The sequence below is a fragment of the Ostrea edulis genome, chromosome 4 (genome assembly GCF_947568905.1).
Source record: "Ostrea edulis chromosome 4, xbOstEdul1.1, whole genome shotgun sequence".
NCBI lineage: Eukaryota > Metazoa > Mollusca > Bivalvia > Ostreida > Ostreidae > Ostrea > Ostrea edulis.
The window spans coordinates 53,624,596-53,649,420 of NC_079167.1; the positions used below are offsets into that span (position 1 = coordinate 53,624,596).

At 35.8% G+C, this 24,825-nt stretch overlaps 1 protein-coding gene across 1 annotated transcript in view; it reads right to left on the reverse strand.

Annotated features, from left to right (window-relative positions):
• Positions 1-6,826: 6,826 nt before the first annotated feature.
• LOC125668208 (cyclin-G-associated kinase-like) overlaps positions 6,827-24,825 on the reverse strand; it is a 48,939-nt gene continuing 30,940 nt past the window's right edge. Inside the window, exons 17-24 of the mRNA XM_048902045.2 lie at positions 23,633-23,750; positions 23,306-23,385; positions 21,244-21,437; positions 17,883-18,956; positions 17,534-17,758; positions 16,555-16,703; positions 13,140-13,316; positions 6,827-10,335 (exon numbers count right to left, since the gene is read on the reverse strand). Of these exons, the coding sequence (XP_048758002.2) occupies positions 10,234-10,335; positions 13,140-13,316; positions 16,555-16,703; positions 17,534-17,758; positions 17,883-18,956; positions 21,244-21,437; positions 23,306-23,385; positions 23,633-23,750 (2,119 nt within the window). The 3' untranslated portion in view covers positions 6,827-10,233. The remainder of the gene's footprint in view (positions 10,336-13,139; positions 13,317-16,554; positions 16,704-17,533; positions 17,759-17,882; positions 18,957-21,243; positions 21,438-23,305; positions 23,386-23,632; positions 23,751-24,825) is intronic.

The following is a 24,825-nucleotide window of genomic DNA, read 5'->3' on the forward strand; positions in this document are numbered from 1 at the left end:
CCACCCCCCTGTTCAGAAGCCAGATGCTGAAGTTCATCTGGCGAGTTTATGCGATAATGTCTACCAACGAATTACCAATCTACATATAAGATTATAGACCAGGCAAAATGTACAAAAAGGCGGGTTCCATGACTAGGCCTTGGACTTAGGTGAGCTAACATTCTACTGGATGATGTGCTTTTGACTAGGTTCGGCTGGTGTGGTATATCCGTGCACGTTTGCTAGTCTAGAGGGGAAAATGACACCCGTGCTTCATAGACCGTACAGTCCAAATTTTCCAGTGTGAAGGAATTTTGAAGCGATTATCAAACATGATCAGCTCCCATAGGGTTTGGTTTTCTTTTTAATAGTAGTAAACTCTTTTCTTCTAGTAAATGGATTCATGCTAAATTATTTACAGTCAATTTGGTTAGATTCCCTTGGAATTAGAGTGTGCCCAGACCTAATATTAATTTCATCTGTATGACTCAAAGATCTCGACTTTTTCAAAACTGAGTTCTAATTGGCGTCAAGTTGTAAGATTGAGAAAAATCTATATAAAAAAAAATAACTGATTCACCTATACGTACATGATCACTCTCATGGTGATGAGGAGCTTTCCGTCCGTTTGAAGAGTACCATTTACGCGGACCGCTACAATTTAATTTGCGTGTCAAAATCAAATCAAAAGTGGGATTCAGGTTTCTTAAACTTGCACATGATTATGAAACATTGCTAACATTTTTAACTCAGAATAATAAACATACATTTCAGTTACTACAGGGTAAGTTTAAGGTAGAATTGATGGGGGCAGTGGCGGGTCTAGACGGGGGTACGGGGGTTGCAACACTCTCTTTTATTGAATATTGTTTAAAAGAAGAGGGGGTCATTTTTTTGCCATTTCAGGTTTCTTCAACCCCTTCCCCCTTTTTTAAGCGGAAAAGGCACAAACTTGGGTTGCAACCCCATCCTATTGAAATTTTTCCTGGATCCGCTACTGTAGAGTATGACACAACTCAATGAACTATTATATATATCATAATATTTGACATAATATGTATATAATGTTTACACACTGCACTATATGAATAGTGCAAACTACATGTATATAAATAGTGCATATAGTTGAGGGTAACATGAAAATTTTCATTTCGAGAAAACCATTGTCAACCGAGGCGCGGCATTTGCGATGGACGAAATAATACGATATACATGCATTGATTACATTCCTCTCCGAAGTACAACTGAGTTTTGCCATTATACATGTACATTTATGGAGAACAAATGTACAACAATCTGATTAAGCTAAGCTTCTCGGTCCGCTCCTTGCTTTATAAAAAAAAACCACCTAGGAGCGGATCGAGATTATTTTTATTCAAATTGATTGTAAAACGGTCTACTGATCACGGATGAGTAGATTTACCCAAGTATTATAGTCACAACAATAATTCCAGTCAATCCATATACTAGTATATAATATAATAATACGCCAATCCAATTTATGACACAGAGAAACCTGGCGCTGCTCGATTTATTGAATGTGTGCGGGTTTTTTTTATATATCTAAATATCAAATATTTGTTGTTCCAATTTACAGAAATCACAGGATGTTCATAGTTCCCTCTCTTCTTCCCGTCTAGGGGTTTACCCATTGATGAGTGTTAACTACTCCAGCGCATGACAATACAGCTAAAAAAATTAATATTACAATGATAAAATTGCACTCCTAGATTACTAAGGGAAGGCTCCGTTGAGGCTGGATGGCAATTTTAAAACTGTCTAAAGATGATGATGCCTTCGCTGTGGGTGGATGGTATATTGTTCCACATGTTGATGGTTGCCGGGAAGGAGCTTGTACATGTTAACCCAGGTGCTGATCTGCCCGATGTTGTTGGTACTGGAACTACGTGTTCTGTTGTTTGTAAAATGGAACGCGGGTAGGTCTTGGGCAGGGATCTCAACTAACAAGTGATTTTGTATCTAGCATGACGACTCTGCTCACAGCTCTCCTCTGCCGAAGTGGTTCTCATCCCAACTGGTGGAACATGTTGTTCACACATCCGGGTTCTCTAGAGCGGAAGTCTGGCAGATTGGCGTTGGACGTGTTCGATCTGTTGGATCTCATGCTGGTGGTAAGGGTCCAATTCTTTAGAGGCCTACTAGAGTACAGGGCGAGATTTGTATCAGTCTGAATACAATCAAACCTCTCACTTCGCTCGATAAACTTGATTTTAGACTGGAGTTGTATGGGCCTGTACTTTAAATAACGTCTTGTGGGCAGTTCCTTAGGTCCGTCTGAGGAATCCAATATATCGATGCATCTTTGCTGTGGTTTGGTTCATATGTTCATGCCATGATTGTCTCTTCTGATATATACCCAAACTATCTTCCGCCGGGAACTCACTAGGGTGTGACCATGAAGTTGGTACGTGGCGTGAACAGGATTCCCCGTGTTGGTTATGTGTACCGTCATGCACTTTTCAGGGTGGACCGTCATCTATCAACCCCCCCCCCCCCATTCCTCTAAAGCTGACAAGTCTTTTCGTAGTAGGATGTATTTATTGGGCGAGTTCACGGTCATATAAATGAGACAGTCATCTGCAAAAAGTTTGACCGAGCAGTTGACGACTTCAGGGAGGTCATTAATGAAAGCTAGAATTAGTAATGGGAATAGGACCGCCCCTTGAGGTACGCCAGAGTCAACATCTGCTTCCGATGACATGGATCCCTTTGCGAGAACGCTAAGAATGCTCTTAGAAAGTTCACAATACCTACTTATAAAACATTAATCCATGTTATCTAAAAGAACTATTAAAATTATATTTCATACCATTTTTAGATACCTAGAAAATATGTTGAATCTCTAATTGCTATATATATTTGTTTTCAAAGCTATTAGACCCTCTCCTCAACCCCAAGTGGTCGTGTTATTGATGCACTGTCAGTACACGGCCCCCTAGTAAGGCCCAGAGTATATTTCTCGGGGTCTAGGGTATATGTTATACTTTCAACCTATCTTATGATATGATTGAACTTCACAATTGATTAAGTCGGGGATTGAAATCGACTGAGTGCGCATGTTCAGCGGTCTAGTTACCAGGTACATACCGACCTACTTTTTAATATGACAGTTTCAGCTATTTATAACACTGTCACTTTTCTTAAGAGTGAATAATTCACTCGTAGCTTATGCAAGTATTGCATTACCCCCCCCCCCCCTCAAAGACGTATGCATTTAAAGTTGTTTTATACGGAAACCGATAGGTGCCAGGGTATAGAATTAATATTTATTTAACTGGCGGTCGCCATATAAATTAACTGGCGGCCGCCACTTATTATCTGGCGGCCGCCATATAAATTAACTGGCGGCCGCCACTTATTATCTGGCGGCCGCCATATAAATTAACTGGCGGCCGCCACTTATTATCTGGCGGCCGCCATATAAATTAACTGGCGGCCGCCGGTTATTTTATCTAGCGGCCACCACTTAATTTATATATGGCGGTTGCCAATTGCAAAAACAATGTAATTCGTATCGCTGAGTGATTATTTTGGAAAGATTTAGAATAGTACATAAACAGGCAGCATCGTTTTTCAAAGTGTATAGGGACAGTCGGAGGAGAAATTGTCTTCTACAATTGTTGACAAGCAGAAAAGGAACCTAAAATGTCTCTTTTGTCCAAACTTCGTACTCCTAAATTGGAGGGAGGGGGCTCCGTTCATCCTTCAATTGATCAGTTCATTCCAAAAGAGTGGGGTGGGGACCAATCCGCCAATTAATCTTATTTCACATGTGAAAATAATTTAGTTTGCATGTGAAAATAATAGAAATTGAACGTTCAAAATAATGGAGGGTCAGCCCCGTGGTTCTACGTATTTAACAGTACAATCGAAAAAACAATAATTTAATGCTCTTAATTGTATATATATATCACAGACATATTACTAAGCATTGGGGAGGGATTGCACCCCTTTCATTTTGAGAGAGAGATAGAGAAAGAGAGAGGAATGAATAACTGGTGACAGCCATATAAATGATTTAAATTGAGTGGCGGCCGTCACATAAATTAACTGGCGGCCGCCAGTTAAATTAAGTGGCGGATATTAATTCTATACCCTGGCACCTATCGGCTTCCGTAGTTTTACGTCCTTTCGATAATTTTTCATTCATTTAACTAAGTCACCAGTGAAGTGCAACAAATGTTGACCTATGCAAGGCCGTAGCAGTGAAAGTTCTTCATGCCATTCTTAGGTCGTATACGAAAGCCCCGTGATTTTCATTGCATAGCGAGAGAACAGTAACTACTGATGTTAAAGGTTGATGCGACACCGGAATCGAGAATATCATATAATCAATAAATCATAGGTAACTGGCTATATGCAGCCTAAGTGTATTATTTCTATGAAGTCCGTGGCCTTCTGACCCCAAAAATCAATAGGGTTCTTCCAAAACTATATTTGAAGTATTAGATAAATCAAGCAAAATAAATAAATAAATAAAAAGAAAAATGCAGCCTATATATTCTCAGCATCACACACTCATCCAACCAAACGGTCCCGTTACTACTATTGTCGGAAACCCACGGTTGATTACGCAACGTTCCTCTCTCCATGATTTCCGACGATGCGTTACAACACACACACAGATATATATATATATATATATATATATATATATATATATATATTTCTGTTTAAAAATTAATAACTGCATAACTGGCAATATTGTGTCCAAGTGAAATCAAAAATGTCTTCAACAAACTTGCACGTGCATTTCATGCCATGGGAAATGCGTTTCTCATCACAGTTTATGCTTTTGCTACCATTGCACGATTTTCACTCAGGCATCGGTGTCTGATTCTTTCTAAAATTTCAAACTCACTTGAGTGTTTACACTACGTTTATCAACACAATGCCCCCTCAACGTGTAAGGCATCGCCTGACGACAGAACAACTGGACAGATGTATTGGAATGCTTGACGCTGGCTATTCACAACGTGACGTTGCAAATGCACCAGGGCCGTAAATTAACCTTCAATTTGGAGGAGGCAGGAAATTAGGCGGGGGTCCAGACGCTGAGCACATTTTGTGCACACTGAACACGTTTGATTTTAGGGCCTTCTAAGATGTTACTTGACTAACTCATTCTAAAAGAAAGATTTGGAATGCTTTTTAAGGGAGGTATCATGTTCTTAGTTATTGGAAACAACATAAATTCTAATGAACTTTAAATTTTAATTTTTTTTGGCTCAAAAGTTGGAGGCAGCTGCCTCCTCCGCCTCCATGTAATTTACGGCCCTGTGCACTAAACGTCAGCCAGAGCATTGTAAACAGGGCCTGGAACCGACAGCAAACTTTTGGTACAGCAGCACACTGACATGGGGGTGGTCGACAACCCAACGCCAAGACCATTTTGTGGCTCTTCAGGCATGACGCCATCCCTTCTGGACAGCAACCAGCCTACGTAACGACCTCCTGAACGCCTCGGGGGTGAATGTGTCCACTCAGACGATACGGAATCGGCTTCACAATGCAGGTCTCAACTCGAGAAGGGCATGTGTTCGAGTCCCTTTGACTGTTCGACACCGGCGGGAGCGATTGGACTGGGCTGAAGATCATGTCACTTGGACACAGAACGATTGGGTTCAAATTCTGTTCACCGATTAGTCCAGGTATTGTTTGGACTTTACAGACAGGAGGCACCGAGTGTGGCGACGACAACGTGAACGTTTCCATGATGCCAACATCAGTGAACATGACTGTTAAGGTGGTGGTTCCATCATGGTCTGGGGTGGAATCAGCAGGGATGGAAGAACAAATCTTCATGTCCTGGAGAGAGGAACAATGACGGGGTGCGGTACCGGGATGAGATCCTCGATGTTTACGTCAGATCCTACGCTGGTGTTGTTGGTCCTGAGTTCATCCTGATGGATGATAACGCCCATCCTCATCGCGCCAGGGTGGTGGAGCAGTACCTTCAGCAGGAGACAATTGTCCGTGTGGACTGGCCAGCGCACTCGCCGGACTTGAACCCGATTGAGCATGTATGGAACATGCTGCAGGTTGCCCTTTCATGCCGTAGAGCACAACCCACAACTTTGGCAGAGCTCGGAAACGCCCTCGTGGAAGAACCTTCCCATTGGAAATATCCGGGTGCTTATTGAAAGCATGGCTCGACGTTGTCAAGCCGTCATTGATGCAAGGGGAGGCTATACCCGGTATTGACACTTCATCGACTAAGTGTAATGATGGACTATCCCCAAAAACTGTGTAATTCTTTCTCTGGTTTGCTGTTAACTTTTTGTAATGAAATGCCTTTTGGCGTTATCAGATTTCAAGCATTCCGTATTGATAAAAGTTCATGCCGTTCATGAATTTCCATTCATAACCTGAGTAAACATGTTTCTGAGTCAAATTTATGTCTTTTGTTTTGTTAGTGGTAAATTACACACATATAACCTAGTGATCCTTATCAAATTTTGAGTAGTATATATACCCTTTCGCAATGATTGAGAGGGGGATAAAAATGCATGCAAATAAAAATAAATATACCACAGACATCACTGATGTAAGCAACTGTGTTGAAGAAACAACAAATTATCCAACTTCTAGTGAAAAATACCTAGACAGAGAGGCATTTTTGCCAAAACGAAAATCTTTACTGGTCTTTCAACCATCAACTTTGAGTAATTACAGATTTGCTTGTAATTTTAGTACTTAGCAGCAACTGTTCTCCCTACTTTTGGATGCTTTCACTGCTTTAATAAGCTGAAAACAAAGACTGGTTAATGAATCCTACTAGGCTGCTAATAGAATCGTCTACATAAAAAAGTCATAATTCATCACAATGCATACATTTCATTTAATTTAAAGACACATATATACATTTACACATGATTTTCCTAATGTTATGGTTCTGTCATTTCGTTAATCTGACACTAATTCACGATGACATCACAAAGCTACACTTAAACAATACTGTTGGTCACAATACCCATCCGACCTATTATGATGAAAGAAACATCAATATGCGCATCTAAAGTTTTCTGATAAAAGATATAAAAAACCATACAGTGTACTAAATGCATTTGAAATGCAGTATTGCTTTGACATACTCAAACTATAAAATGCTTTTTCTGTTGTTGTTTTATCAGGTGATGAAGGAAGCAAGCATTACATAAAAAATTCATAATCTGCGTGTGGGTTATGCAAATTTTTCTGCAATGATTGCTACTTTCATCACTCGATAAAACAACAAAGAAAAACATTCTATTGTTTATATTTATGTATTTTTTTCTTTAAAACATTAACTAGATTTAAGTAATGAAATACCATATTGTTGACCCATTGGTTACTTTTAACGGAACACAGGGTGTCAAGCCACTTTTGGTCTAAAAAATATAGGATTATAGAAATTTTTTTGTGCAGTTTATAGGGAATTTGTAAAAAGGTTTATTGTTCCTGCATAAAAATCTAGCAAGCATAGTATCTTACTGGGGAAGAAAGAATATCAAACATAAACAAAGATGAAATCCTTTCAAATGTGGACAGTTTTCCATCCAATAGACAGTTCTTATACAATCATCATAGTTATTCTTTTCATAACAATCCAATTAAATATCAATCTGGCATCAGGTCCTGGATTTTTGGGGGTTTTCTTTTTTTTTTTTTTTATCATTTTTCAAAATAGGACTCATTTTTTTTTGTGGATATATAGGGCTTTTAATGACTTATAGGGAAAATATAGGAACCTTCAATTTTATTGAAATAAATAGGAACTTGACACCCTGGTCCGAACAGACAATACACCTTTGACCTTGACAACGCTCCATATTTGGTAATGATTATGCGGACAGGTGGAACTAAAAAACCGGATCGAACCAGTTAGTAACATTGTGTTTGATGAAAGCAATGTCAATTTCAAAAGAAATATAAGAGAAAAGGTTCAGAGAATGTAAGTCCCTCAATTACAACCTGAACTTTATATTGCAGTCAGTATACTGTTAGTTTTCTGTTTTTCAATCTTCTATTTTTATACCAACTAATAGCCTTAATCTTCTATTTTTATACCAACTAATAGCCTTTGCTTCAGAATTGTTTACATCATCTTTAATTTGAAAAAAAAAACCAAAAACCATTAACAGCCTTCAGGACTATGTGTACATACAATGCAATAAATGGAATACAAAATAATGAAATAATATATAAAAACAGAATTTCATATATTTGGGAGTTATCTCTCTTATCAAAGAGACAACAAACTTTAAGTTTGTCTAATTACTAATCACATCATTTGAATTCTGTCAGGTTACTACCCCAAATCCCTTTCAATGGCTACAACCCAACCCCTCCACAGGACTCAACCCTCACAAAATTTCTAGATCTTGGGGCTGCCATCAAACTATCACAATTTTCTTAAAACAAATTTCTACCGATTATTTTCAGTTACAGTGCTGAAAATATACTAAAACCCAACAATATCTTTGTTAATGTTACTCACACACCCCAAATAGTGCCAAAAATATGAGATGAAGAAAATAATGATTTTTGGATCTTAATCATGATTTTAGAAATCAAATCAACCTAATTAATTTGGAGAGACTGCTGGTAATCAGGTATATTTCTTTATTGGCATGTTGCAATGAAATAGACTTCATCATTTGTAAAAATATGGTGTACTAATAAAAGGATCACAGAGTAAGCCATTTTCTAAAACTTAACATACCGATGATATACATTTATCATTAATAAGAATGTTTAAATAATTTTAATTTTATTGTCTGCTTGTTTATTTCATAAAAACATTTTCTAATATGAAATGACTTTATACTTAAAAAAATAATGAGGTATCATTTCTTTATTCACAACACTGGCATAAAACACAGTTTAAAATAACCATGAAGATAACTAATTATTTTAATTTTATGAATCCAGTATTAAACTTTATTAATAAATGTTAGTACATATTTCACAAATTTACATAAGTACATGTATTTTACTTTATACAATGACAAACTCAATCCAAGAGGACTAATGCCATTATGGTCACTTCCCTCACCTGAGCAATTGCATTTTCCCTTGTAAAATCATTCCACATTGTTAAGGGGGTGAGATCAAAAGATCGATGTCAGATAAAAATCTGAATTCAAATAGTTTGGGGAGGAGGGAGGGATAAAATCTCCCATAAGTTTCTGTCATCCGACTTTGATTACACTTAATAGTGGAAAAAGACAAGTGACTGTTAAAAACCACATGATAAAATTACATTTTAATAAACATTCAACAGTTTTAATGTACACTTTCATCTGTGAATAAACAGTAGAAAAGGTATACAGAGTGTTATCTACAATCGTGTGTTTTTCCTTCTTAATCAAGTACTTTCAACATTCATCATATTTAGTTTTAAAGGGGGGTGAGGGGATCTTGGTGAAAACTATGTGAATTTCGTTTTCTGTCGAACATTGAACTTTTGATCTCACTCCTAACCAATCCCAGCTCTGTGTGCCATGGTGTTTAAATTTCACAAATTGTGCCCCTCTGGTTGAATGTTTTTTTTTAATGATATTCCTTTGTAAAACTCTATCTGGGGTTTATGGTGTGATCATACACATAAAAACTTTACATGAAGATGTTTTCATATGAATTTGACACTCAGAGCTTTTGGTTCTTTAGATGATTTTTGAAGAACTTCCTTTATATGCTTTAAAATGTATAAATTAAAACCCTGTTGCATCTCCATCCTGTCCCTTTAAGTCTTGTTTTCAACAAACCTAAATTTTTCATTACATCAGGAACCTTTCATGCCAGTTGGATCTTTCTTTAATAACACAGTCATTCTATAGAAGAAGGTGGGGCTTTTTTTAAAACCCAAACCATCTTTTCACTATTTCCAAATTATCTCTCCTAAGAAGAGGATATGCCCTTTTATTTGAATCCCCTTTAACGAACAATGATTTGTACTGGTTGAAGTTGGCCAAGTCGTTCTTGAGGAAAAGTTGAAAATGTGAAATGTTTACCACAATGACAACAGTGTTAAACACAGATGATGCTGCCGTCACTGACAGACAAATTTTGATCAAATAGCTCACTTGAGCCTTTGGCTAAGTAAGACATTAAAAAACAGTGTAAAAACATTTTGTTCTTTTGGGCAACATAATGAACATTCATACTACAGTTGCTAACATTTATCTTATTATCACATTTGGTACTCTGTTCCTTCTACAGTAAACAAATAAATAAGAATCTGTCTTGGTCCTAGTAGAGTGATTTCATTCCCTCCTCTTCAAACTGTGCCCAAGCGTCATTCAGTTCCATAAATATCATTTTTGCCAAAGATTCATGAGGTGATCCACCAAGCTGGAAAAAAAAATGATTTTTTTCCCCTTCAAAATGTAAAACCACACATAGTAATCTTAACTATTTGTGAACTATTAGAGATCTTTATATCTTTTCTGAGTTTGTGAAAGTATATTTTGAAATTGGAAAGAAAATTTGCAAAATAAATGTATTTTGAAAACAAGAGGACCACAAGCCGAAGTATTAGTTATAAACAAGAGGCCTACAGGCCTTAACAGTCACCTGAGTACCATAGCCCATACATAGACCTGGCAGAGAGTCTCATATTAACATTTAAGTCGTGTGCACAGCTTTATGATCTTTATAAATAAGCATACAATTCCCATTTAATTATACGATAGAAGGAAAGATGAAGTTCAAAACATTTGAATCAACCCTTATTCAATCCCCCCCCTCCAACTATGAATTATATCTGTGAGTTTGGTAGACAGCTGTATCCTCTCCTCTAAATGTGTATTCATCTTATATTGAACATCAGAGGAACAAAAGAAGATTTCTAAAGCATTTAAATTCAACCTAACCAGTAAGGCCATGGATATTGTCATAACCTTATGCTTATCATTTCTTCTTTATTTGCAGTAAATACTCAAATGCTAGATATAAATTAATGGATAGCTTGCTGAGGTTAAATGATCTAGTTATTATCGATGTCCACCTTCTACTTTGGGGTAATAATGCTTTATCTTCTGAGTTAAACAAGTGTATTTTTTCTTAAGATCAGTCGTTTTATTCATGAAACCAAAAGATTCAATTGATGTGCAATTTATATTTTTTGTACATTAATTTTCTACAATAATATATTGTTATATTTTTAAGGAGAAGAACTCGTAAGTTATTTGAACTTGTTTCTGATCCTTTTGTATATCATGTATGTACAATAAAATATGTTCAAAACAAAAACAACCTTATGCACAAAAATATTTGTCACAATAGAAGATTTCTGCTGCAGAAGTAGAGAAAAGGATTTTTCAAGCTTTAATACATTTTCACTAATATATAACCATATTGGCCCCACCCTAAGTCTGAACCCATACCGGTCAGGAACAATGCATTTCACAATTTAATACACTGTACATGTAGTTTAAGACTTCATGGACATCATAACCATGCATTCAGTTTATCTTCCACTACTGTGGGAAAAAAGAAAAGGATTTTCAATTTAGATGTATATGGCCATATTGGTCCCACCCAAGGGCCTAAACCTTTAACCCAGGTGCCATGATTTTCACAACTTAGGTAGAGAGCCTCATAACTATGCATTTAGTTTTTCTCACGCATGTCTGAGAATAGATTTTCTAAGATTTAATATTCTTTACTATATGGCCATATTGGTTTTACCCTAGAGAATGAACTCCCACGTGTGGGAGTAGATAAGATTTTTGAAAATTTGGCACATTTTGTTCTCAGTTTGGGCCCCACCCATGAGGCCCTGGGGGAGCAAAAACCATAAATTTCACAATTTTAATACATTCCTTTTATTCTAAAGAAGCTTCACACCAAAAATGGTTTTAATCATTAGCCTTGTAGTTTTCAAGAACTTAAAAATGTAAAATTGTTAATGGATGACGACAAACAAAGACCAATGGCAATAGGTTACCTGAGGTGAGTGACTCGGGTGACCTAAAAATATCACTAGTCCCAAGTGCAATGAAATCTATAATAATTTTTCTGTTCTGCATATCTTATTCAGTAGCAGTACAAAACAAGACATGTTCTTTTAAAACCACAAATGCCCCCGAACATGCCCATCAGGGCTGTGATTGAATTCCTCAGAAATCAGAGGAAAACTGGTCAAAAAGGGAGGAAAACATCTAACCCTACCTGGAAAAATATAATTTTTTGTCACTTTAAATCAAACCCAAAGTGTTTAATTTTTTTCTCAACAATTGAGCCAATCAGAGGATTTTCTCTGAAAAGAGAAAAAAATCACACCCCTGGTCCATACCGATGAAAGATTTTACGTTATGATGTTAAAATTTAAAAACTCCACTCAAAGAAGCTTTCAGATAAGTTTTGCCTTTGGACCCCTTCACATCCTCATTTTATTTGAAAACCTTGACCTAGAAAACATTCTCCAAACAATATAATCCTATATTGAAAAGCTTCAATTTAAAAACAAAGAGAGCTTATTTCAAATTAAGAGCACCATATAAACATTTTATAAAATAATATGAAAAGATAAAATATACGAGATTGATCATTGTTTTTGTATTTACACAACTTTTTACTTTAATATTTTATATTTGTAAACGAGCATTGCACGTTAGGAACTAGATGAATAAATTCATTGCTGATTAGAGGGGTTGAAGGTTCAAACATACTCTATAACACGCCTGAGTGAATCAATGTTAACTAAACAAATTAAGCAAAAATATATCAATATCAAATTTTAAAAACAGCAATCTTTTTTCTTTTCTTTGAATGTTTGAAAAAGTTTGACTTCAAGTACATTCTGCACCACCCTATTTTCACTATTTCTTAACATCTCTCTTTTGAAAAGGGTGTGACCCTTCATTTAAAGAGTTTTGAATCCCCTTTACCCAAGGACGCTTTATAGCAAGTTTGCTTGAAATTGGCCCTGTGGTTCTGAAGAAATTGAAGATGTGTAAAGTTTACAGACAGATGGACAGGCAGACAGATGCTGGACAACAGGTGATCAGAAAAGCTCACTTGAGTTCAAAACTCAGGTTATATACAATTCCTGTTAAAATGAAATATTTTCTGAAGATGCTTTGGTAGTTTACATCCTCAGAACCTTAATGTAGAGCTACACCATCATCAGTACTTTCAGTAAGCTTTTTTACCTTGTCAGGATGAACTGAAAGTACAGCCTTGCGATACACTCTCTTCACTTGATCTGCAGTCACTAAATCATGCATGCCAACTTGCTGCCACCTATCTTCTTCTTCCCACAATACTTTGTCTAATGAACACAGGAGAGCTCTTATATTGCGTTCTTTCCCTTGGATCCATTCCAAAACCTGTCAATAAAAAGTAAGAAATTCACTTGATAAAATTGTACAAACTAGACAACAATGTATATAAGTCCACCCCTGATTTCATATACATGTATTCACTATATGATGCTTTTAGTCCATCTTTGTGGCCTAAACCAATGATGCAACGGCCATAAATTTCACAATACTGATAGAGGCCTCCTGATTTATTTCAACCATGCACCAATGTGAATGTGTGCTAAATGCTCATAAGGAATGAGAGTTTGAAATACATATACATGCATTATATATACTGATCAGACCCAACCTAACACCCATGTGTGCCCGATAGCAGAGCCCAGGCTCACTCTAGGTCAGTTTCAGAGCGGACCCTGATTCTGCTTTTAGTGTAAGCATTGTTCAAACAAACGTTAGCTGCATCCCTTATGTAATAAGAGGCCCATGGGTCATATTGTTCACCTGAGTTAAAGCATTTTCTCATGTAAAACAATGCAAACTATGCCCCCTCTTGTGACCCCATCTTAAACCCAGGGGTCATGGTTTGAATAAACTTGAATTTGCCCTATATGAGGAACTTTGCATATCAATTTGAAAAACTAGGCCACAGAGTTTTTCTATTTATTCCTATGTTGTGGCCCAGAGCTAAACAAATTTAAATCAACAACATAAAGATGCATGTATATCAATACGACAAATTGCACTTTTGCCATTCATGAGAAGTAGACATTAAAAGAATTATTCATCATATTCTTATGTAATACTTTCAACCAACATCATAGACCATCCCAAGGAAATGGTAAAAACAAATTTACATTACATTGGCATGCTTGAATATTAATTTCAAGCTCTGCACTCTTCAATTAAAGAAGACAAATTTTCTATAAAACTCCTCTTGTAGCTCCACCCTGACCCCGGGGTCACGGTAGGAATAAACTTGAACCTTCACAAAATAAGGAGGATGCTTGCATACTAATTTGACTTCTGTAAACTGTAGTAATTTGAGAATATTTTTAAACAGATTTTCTATATAATCCCATAGATTTCTCTTCTGGTCCTGCCTTGACCTTGAGGCTGTAGTGTGAACAAACATGAATTTTAACTACATGAAGATATTCATATATTGACACTGTACACATCCCCTGGAGATCTGAGTAGAATAGGTCCTCAGTACCCATTGCTTGTCCCAAAAGGGACTTGATGGGGTGGTTCTATGGATGAGACTGTAAAAACCTGAAGCCCTGTGACACAGCAGGTGTGGCACGATAAAGATCCCTCCCTGCTCAAAGGCCATAAGAGCCAAGCATAGGCCTAAATTTTGTAGCCCTTCACCAGCAGTGGTGATGTCTCCATATGAGTGAAAATACAACCAACCAACATACTATACCCATTAAAGAATGTTCCTATACATTTCTATGCAAAAATTTGAACCTCTTTTGTGACCCCACCCTGATTCCAGGGTTTGAACAATCTTGATTATGTCAACATAAAAACAAGTCTTCCTTTTTCTGGTCCAGTAGTTCTTGAGAAAATTTTCAAAACGTCCATCCTACATTCACTATTTTAATTATCTTTCACTGGAAGGGAAAATGAATGGAATTGATAGATACTGAAATTTTTTGCAGTAGTATAGTTTACAAATTCTGTATACCAAACTGTTACCAGTGTTTTGTGGGATTAATTTTTGTGAAAATCAAACAGTATAAACTGAAACATAACAGATCTACATGTATATGTACAATCTCATCACATGGGAATTAATCTTGTAGTTAGTTTGTCACTGCAAATATTTACACCATGTTAATATTTTCACATTTATAGTATTTGAACAAACTTAATCTCCTTTTCCCAAAGATGTTTTATGGTGATTTTGATTTAAATTGGAAAAATGATTCTTGAGAAGAGGTAAAAAAAAATGTGAAAAATTTACGAACTTTAATTAATCAGGAAAGTTTGCGTGAATTTCAGCTCATGTGAGCTAAACACCAATAAGAAATGTTAGATTTTGATAATGAGTGTATCTTACAACAATATGACATATCAAACATTGTAATATTCTATCAATTCCATTCATGTTATATAATTTTATATTTGTATTGTATATTTCTAATTTTTCATTTATATTTTCTATTTGATATTGATATTGTATAATTTCCATTGTATTGTAGAATACACCATTTGTTGGCTATAATGTTTTTGATAATAAAATGTATACAACTGGAATTGTGGGATATGTTTCTTGTTTAAGTCATAATGGATTTCACTGGTTGAAATTTTTCAGGATGTATATTCAAAAACTGAATATCATTTTTGAAAATACATGATGGTATGAACTGTGGCGCTTCATGCAGGCATGCAAAAGTATGCTGGTGTGAAGCACTGTACTTCATACCCTCAATGTACTATATTAATTAGATTCATACACACATTGTTCACAACTGGAGTGCATTCATGAGGGAATGGCTATAATACAATTTGTAAAGATATCAAAGGCAAAAACATTGGAAATGTAAAAATTGTGTGAAGTATGTAATACAAATAGACAAAATTATAGAATACAAATGGAAAAGATCAAATATTGCAACATTTGACAAGCCATACAACTCCTTTTCTTTTTATCAAAGCAATGATCATTACTTCTTATGTTGAACACTGTTATCACTGATCTTCATCTTGGCCATATGATTGATTGAACATTGTGACTCAATGTCTGTCATAAACAACGTCAAATATGAGCTTCTGAAGTCTAATGTCTCTTTACTATATACAGTGTATGTAAGAAAGAAACAAGTAATTCTAACTTTTTTTTTAAAAAAAATTGTATAATATTTCTCCTTAAATTCCTATGTAAAACTTAGAACACCTATTGTGGCCCTGCACTGCCTCCCCTCTGAACAAAACTGAATCTGCATTATTCAAGAATATATTCTTCCAAAATTTGGTTTTTCAGTTTCAGTGGTTCTTGAGAAGATTTCTTTTTATCCATACAGCTCTATTTCCCCACTATTTCCCTTTATAAACGTAATTGGACCTTCATTTCTTGAAACTTAAATCCCTTTTACATCCCATGATGGTTGATGCACTTAATATGGTTGAAATTGGCCTCCTGGTTCTATATATATAATGTTAAAAAGTCCCTGGCACCAACACTTATAACATTGACAGATGACATGCAAATTTAGATCTGAAAAGTTCACTTTTAAAGCATTCAGCTCAGGTAAGTGTATGGAATTTATAGTACTGAAGCTAAATAAATGAAGCATACTTTTAATTTTTCTGGGTCCATTTCTTCTGCCATTTGCTGTTTTTTCATGTCTCCAAGCGTTTTTGTGGTATTGTTCTGTTTGGAGCTGGTAAACTGATGGTTACCAAGAAGATCTTCAAATGCATTTACACTTACTTTGGGTTTTACACCTGTAGAGAGAGAGAGAAAAAAACATTCAAATTAATGCATTTTGATCCAATTCAAATTGACAGGTCAATATCAACAACAGATGTCTTTATTAAAACTTCAAGTCAAAATTCAGCTTTATGTAGTCTGCAATGGTACAAAGTCCATATAAATCAGACATAAACAAGAGGCCCATAGGCCACAATGCTCACATGGCCTGCATTTCTCTGAACTTATGTCCAAGATTTTACTGAAATTTTGACTGCTCAAACAGAAGAAAACTCAAACGTAAGTGTGAGATTTTTTCAAGAAATCCAAGCCGAATTTTAAATGGTTCAATAATAGCCCAAGATCTGCCACTGTATAAATAAGTTTGAGGATGCTTAGCCCATTAAGCATATAACCTTGAAAACTTAATTATTTTGTTGCTGCAGTAAATCTATACAACCTACTCTGGCCCAAGAAGTCATTATTTAAACAAATCTGAATTATTTGTAGTCCCTAAAACATTCTATTACATGTACCCACAGCAAATGATAAATGATTGCTGAACAATAAATGCTCACAGAGTGAACGATGAACAATAGCAAATGATAAAAAAATGCAAAGATGAAAACAAGCAAAAACAGAATGTATTAAAAAGAATTTTTTCCTAGTGTGTCATCTTTAATACACTACAGAGTTTTTATCTATTCAACATCTGAATTCTATTGGTAGCACACAAAAGGGAGACACCTCAACTCACTTGAGTCAAAATCATTTGCAGTGGATATGAAAATTTCAAAAAGGCATGATTTTCTTTAAAATTTCAAAACATTTAAAGATACCCATGTGGCCTGAGCACTGAATTTACCGTATGGTTTCCTAACACCACGGTCATCCCTTCCTCCTATCACAAATCCTCCAACGTTGTAGTTTGGTTTACTGGGTGTCTGTTGCTTTGGGGAATTCTGAGGTCTTGCAACCTTGGGAGATCCTTGTGATGTGGCAGCTGGTGCTGTTTGATTTGTTGGTTGTTGTTGTTGAGGTTTGTTCAAGTTCTGATTACTCCCAGTTTTACTTCTATCACTTATATTGCCTGAAGAATTGAAGACAAAAAAAGTTCAAAATATGCACAAAACATTGTATGTATTCATGAAAATTAATTTTTCAACTTAAAGACATTTCACAGAAAAGATCATGTAAATCAATTGCAAATGTACCAAATTCTGCAAATGGATCAAATACTGAATTTGTAGTTTCCACTTTTTGTCTAGTTGTGATCGGGGAATTGTTTCCTGAGCGACTCTGACCATACATTGATTGTTGTTGGCTCATTGGAAATGTCCCACTGCTATTTCTTGGAATGTTTGTCCCACTGTTATTTCTTGGAATGTTAAAGCCGGACATTCCCTGTGACTGTTGAAAGTTAGACGCTGAGCTACTCTGATGCATGTTAGAGCCTGAGTCGTTTCTAGGAATGTTCATTGTAGAAATAGAATCTTTGACATTGTGGATGTTCCAAGAGCCTAAGAGATTAACATCATTGCTGGAATTATCATTAAGGAAGTCAAACATGTCATCCTTCTTTGTACTCGCAGCATCTGATGGACCAGTTTGCAATGAAAATGAATCAAACATATTATCAATGTTTGTTTTGCTTTCATTTGTCGTGATATTTTCTGAACTCTGATCTGTGAAAGCATCAAATAAGAATCCACTATCAGTTGTTGGTTTGGGTTCATTGTTTGACTGAGCATTACCCTCAGAGCTGAGAGCACTAAGTTCTGCAAAGGGATCAAATGTCTGTTGTTGATTAACGCGATTATCTATGTCCGGTTTGCCTAAATCGGAATGTGTCATTTCCTTCGCTGACTGTGAATCAGCTTTTTCCTCATCAAAATTCAACAAACATTCACCAGAGACAACATCTTTTTCAAAGTTTGGATCATTCAAAACTTTGCTACGTTGCTCTGAAAGCGCTGCAAATTCATCGTCATCACTTTCTGACAATAAGCCTTCTCCCTCCTCTTTGGAAAACAATGAGCTATTCTTATCTCCTTCTGACTTCTCTTCCTTTGTATTCTGCCAAGAAAGTGATGAAAGGAAGTCCATTGTAGTAGAAGTCACGTTCTTCTTCGTTTTATTTTCACACTGCTCTGCTTCCCTATTTTCATCCTGCTTCTGGTTCACTGTTGAGTATTTCTTGCCCGTTGAGTTGTGTTCCGGAGTGTTGTGTTGACTGGAACCCGGAGTTGATGATCCGGACATTGGAGACTTGGCTTTGTCTGTGACACCTGAGAAATGATAAGTTTTGTTTTCTTCAAAAGATAGCATGACATAAGGCATGGCAACATGAATCAGTCTACTTTTAAATGTCAACATGCTTTCACTAAACTTTGTTCCGAAATGTTCATTTGGCTTTCAGCTCAGGTGAGCTAAAACATGCTCATCTAAAACGTTCAGTAATTATCTTATCATGAAGTTGAACAAGGATTTCTTCATTGTTTTGGTATGAATGTGGTCTGAGGATTTTACAGCATTACTGTACTACAGAACTCACTAAGATATTCTTGACATTATACATGTTATGATATGAAAGATACATGCATGATAAGACAGCATTAATGCATGATACAACATAATAAACAATCTTTACCATAAACACAAATTATCATAAAATCATATTATTTAGACTCTGTGATTAATCAACTATTGTCACAGTATATGTTGGTAAACTTTTCTTGAGTAACAAGAGATTTGGTGCAGAGCAAAGCAAGGGACTAAATCAAGTGGCAAGAGAAAAGTTTAACAACACACTTAGTGCATGTTTCACACAAGAAATGAACACTCTGTGGTCTCTGTTTAATGTATTATAACCCTTTCGTATGTTTTATCCTTTAATCAAGATCATCTGCATTTATCTTGATTAGTGCAATTTTGTATTGGCTGGGTTTGATAATCTGTGCCCTCAAGGGGAGTTTACCTGTATTCAACAGCCAGGTGAGGGTGTACAGTGAGTAGTTTTCAGGAATTATTAGGTTTTTTCTACACATTCAAAATATCTTCATCCATGTTTCAAGAGTGTCTGCCATGTCTTTTCAAATGGTTTTAAGTTACGAACTTTTTGATATTGGTCCATACATGTTTTTATTGATCCGATGAGAATATATTGACCCCAGACTTTGTCCTTGGTCAATATACTCTCATCAGGTCTATAAAAACATGTACTGACCTCATCAAAATGCTATAAACATACATGTACTGATAGGATACACAGCAGACATTTATCTTACAGAACATTTGTGTAACAATGAAATTAGGATACGACCAACAGGGTTTTCTTTGAAGCGGGGCATAAAAATCAATTATATAAAATGCCATTTTCACTCTTGCTTCTGACACATTCATTTGATGTTGTGAAAAAATAGATCTAAGATTCTTTTTTTCAAAACACATTGAACAGTAGACAAAATTATATGTCATGGCAATATGAAGTACTCTAGCTGACTGCAAAACCACACCCTAGCTGATCCTTATCACTGTGACATCACAATATCTACCTTGCTGTGATGTCATAGCCTACTATACAATGTAACAAAGTGCAGTAGACTATGACATCATAGCTATATACATACTCAGCTGGTAAAGCCAAGAAAATCACTGTTATAATGATGATGATAATAATAATAATAATGATTGGTTTTTATATAGTGCTTTTCCAGCGTATGCTGCTCAAAGCGCTTTACAATATATTATTACCCTGGCAGACCTTATATCAATCTAGAACTTTCTCAGCTTCCTGGGAAGAATACAGTGCAAGCTGCCGTTACAGGCGCTAGAGCACTAACATTTTAACAATATCTTTCACTGTCTATAGCCAGGTACCCCTTTTACACTTGGGTGGAGTGAGGAAATTTGTGTAAAGTGCCTTTCCCAAGGACACAATATCGGCCTTGTTGCGGCCAGGACTCGAACCCACGACCTTTTGGTCGAGAGTTTGACAGTCTAACCACTAGGCCACCGACGCCAGTTATGACATCATAGCTATAAACATGCTATAACATCATAGCTATATACATACCCAGCTGGTAAAGCCAAGAAAATCACTGCTATGACATCATAGCTATAGCTAGTAAAGCCAAGAAAATCATTTATAGCTATACACATGCTATGGCATCATAGCTATGTACATACCAAGCTAATACAACCAAGAAAATCACTGACATCATAGCTATACACATGCTATGACATCATAGCTACACATATCCAACTGGTAGAGCCAAGAAAATCACTGCTAAGACATCATAGCTAAACACATGCTATGACATCATAGCTGCATACATACCCAGCTGGTAAAGCCAAGACAATCACCGTTATGATGTGAAATCTCTGATGTGATAATTCAACCTATTGATCAGGGGCATCCTGCCTATCCTTTAATATGTTGGATGTTAACACTATTGTAAAACAAACTGCATTGTTTTGTTACACAATACTATTTCATTGTTGATGGAATTCATTAAATGTCCCAGATATTTCATGGTAAGAGAATTAGAATTCATGGAGCAATCAAGATCTCACCATAATTTGTGAATGTGTCATGCATTTCCTCCTTGTTAGAAAATAAAATCTTTGGGGATAGTCTAGATTTGCTGAAGGAGTTCCAAGGTGGGACTTTCTTTGCAGGTCTCTCATTTTTAGACACAGCAATGTCTAGCATGACACAAAAGTGATCAGGGTATTTTTCAGCAGCATCTAACTGATCTAAATCAAATCTGAAATTAAAAACAAGACATCATTATAATGTGCATATCATAGAGTCTCCTAACTGAAGGTACTTGTTAATACTCCCATCCCTCTTCCTGTTTCCAAAGGCACCATCCCACCTACCATAAAATCAGTCTTGTTTCAAGGAACAAATTCATTTAGGGGTGGGGATCTTTACAGTTCTGAAATAAGGGGAGTAAGGATTATCCCTTGAAATCCTGCCCACATGTAATTATTAAAGGTCATTTTGCCTCATCCATCATTTTAACATACTTTTAAAATTACCCTTCACCCAAGGAAGCCTTGAACCAAATCTGGTTAAAAATGGCACTGTGGTTCTTGAGAAGAAGTAAAAAAAAAAAAAAATGTGAGAAGTTTGAGAAATGGCAGGTAATAGTTTCGTTTGACAACCCCACTTGAACATTCAGCTCAGGTGAACTAGTATATTTAAAGAAATTTCATTTTTGGCAGGTGTGATTTTCCATTTACTATAGCAAGTGTATTTGTACACTGTGTCACAAAAGAAAGAATAGGAACATCTCCTAGGCAATGTTACATGAGAGATTTGGAATTCAGAGAATTTGGAACTAAATATCACCATCTAACTACAGTAAAATTCGAATATAGCGAACACGGATATGGTGAAATTATGGCTATAGCGAAGTAAAATTGATTTCCCAGGCAAATTCTTTATATATTCTATATAAAAATCTGCATCTATAACGAACACGGATATAGCAAATTTACGGATATAACGAAGTAAATTTCTATTCCCCCCTGACTTAAAAATGAACATAAAAATCACCTTTTAAAACAAATTTTGTTTTCATTTTAAACTTAACAAGTAAATGACAACTGCGATAGACTGTTTGTATGTATTGCACATAATTTTGTTGACATTTTTCTTTCGACATGTTCTTGCGTGACTTAATATTCCATCAAGAAAAATTATCATATATAAATCAGGGTGTATAGTTGTTGTATAAAAATATTTCTTCTCAAAAATACATAGGCTTAATTTCTCTTAGAGACAATACAAACGCAATTATATCAATTGCTGCTTTCTTATACAAATGATATACATGTAGAACAAATCAGTTTTATAACGAATTTGTTATATTTGAATTATGAATTCGCTATAAGTGTATAGCGAATTACGCTTATAGCGAATTTTTATAGTGTCCTCAGAAATTCGCTATATCAGAGTTTTACTGTATAACAAATTTAATGAAATTGATACATTGCATCACTTTTCATGTTATATACTAGGAGGGACTGTTGATATATTATCTCTATAGCAAGATTTGGTCTGTTTTTAAAGCTCTAAAATACCAAGTTTTATCAGGGTTAAGAAAATATTCTATCATATATAGGTCATGCTCATGAAACCACAGCATTTCTTAATTATCTTTGCTTAGAAGGAGGCATGGACATTCTTGAAACTGTGAAATGTTAACAACAAAAATATCAACAGATGATGAAAATATTCCGATTAGAAAATGCCAGATGATTCAACGTCGAAATATCAAAAACTTAAATTCTTTTCTGAATCCTTTAATTTTGGAATTCCAAGTTGAGAAGAGGCAAATTAGAAAATACGCTGTATTATAGTGATGCAGTAATGCTTTTTAGGTGAATTATTTACACAAAGTGAATCAAACTCATCTGAGGATTGCAATTTGGTTTTGTTCTATTGTCTGTGAAAACAACTCATTCATGTATGAAAAAATAACTATTATCATTTTGGAATTTTTCACTTAAACTTTGGAGAAAATATGAAAAATGTTCAATCAAGATGATGAATATTTTATTGTACCCTCTCACACTGAATATTAACTCTTGTTTAATTTCACAGAATTTAAATTTGAAAACTCACAGTGTGAATTTCAGTAGAGTCGTCCCTGGTTTGATCATTCCCGTGTGGAACTGAAGTTGAAAAATCTTCATAGATGTTACCTGGAATGAGGAAAACCTGAGGTTAATACCGTATTTAAGTCCTGGGGGCTGATAAAAAGTATCTATCACCAATACAAGTGGGTAATGAGATCAACTGTCCCAACCCGGTTATAACTACTGAAGGACGAGTGGATGAGTGCTATTTTCGCATCCTGTTCAACTCTGAAAAATATTTCCAGACAGATGGAAAAATGGACATGGTGATTACAATATCAAATTTCTGCTGGTATAATGATGAAGTCTTTACCTTTCCTTGAACTTTGCCTCCAAAGGTAGATCTAGCGTGATACACAACCACAGTGACATCACCTAAAGCTGTGGTGTTCACAGGAAGTATAGCTGATCCATCCTCGACTTGGTAACCTCTAATGGAATAAAAAGACATGAGCCACAAAGCTCACCCAAGTCAGTTTCACTGACAATAAAGATGCAAATTAATTTGAAACAAAGGGCCCATGAGTCACATCATTCACCTTGAGTACTTTCATTTCCCCACATAAATTAGATCGCTATCAATATAATATTGTACTTTGCCATTTTCACCTTGTCCACTGATAGTTTGGATAACAAAAAAGAAATGAAGGGGGAAAATGGAATTTCAAATTATTTTCTGTCATGATCAGTATTTATCATATTTTAGTAATCAGGTTCAAAGTGCAAAACATTCTTTGATACACTCCTTTCTGAACTATACATCCCCACTATTGTGACTTGCCCGTTTTGTGAATAAACTTGAATCTACAATACATGGGGATGCTTGCATATTCATTTTTATTCAATAATGTTAAAACACAATGTACTTGTGTGGTTTATAATATATTCACTCAGAACACACCATCTATTTAAGATATATTACGGACAAGAGGCCCAGGGGCCTTATAGGTCACCTGAGTATCATGTAACAACCTTCCAATGTTTGAATTAGGTTTGTGTTTAAATATAAGAATTTTACTTTTGGATGGAAGAAACATTGAATAGCTATGTGGTCAGCCCCGCCTTTGCACCAGAACCCCTGACCCAGGGGCCATAAATTTCAGTTTTGAAAGAAGCATCCTTGATCATCATTATCATACTATTAGTTTGTCTACTTAATACCCAGCAGCAGAGGAGAAGATTTTCAAAGAAATAAAATGCATTTTCACTATATGATCAATAGGGCCCCACCCTAATACCAGAACCCCTGACCCAGGGGCCATGAATTTCACAATTTTGAAAGAGGCATCCTTGCTCATCATAACCATGCTATTGGTTTGTCTACTTAATACCCAAGGACAGAGAAGAAGATTTTCAAAGAAATAATGCATTTTCACTATATGACTTATAGAGCCCCACCCTAGCACCAGAACCCCTGATCCAGGGGCCATGAATTTCACAAATTTTAACAAGAGGTACTGTGAGCTATGCTCACTAAGAATACCCCCCGCTTACCCCAATCTCCCA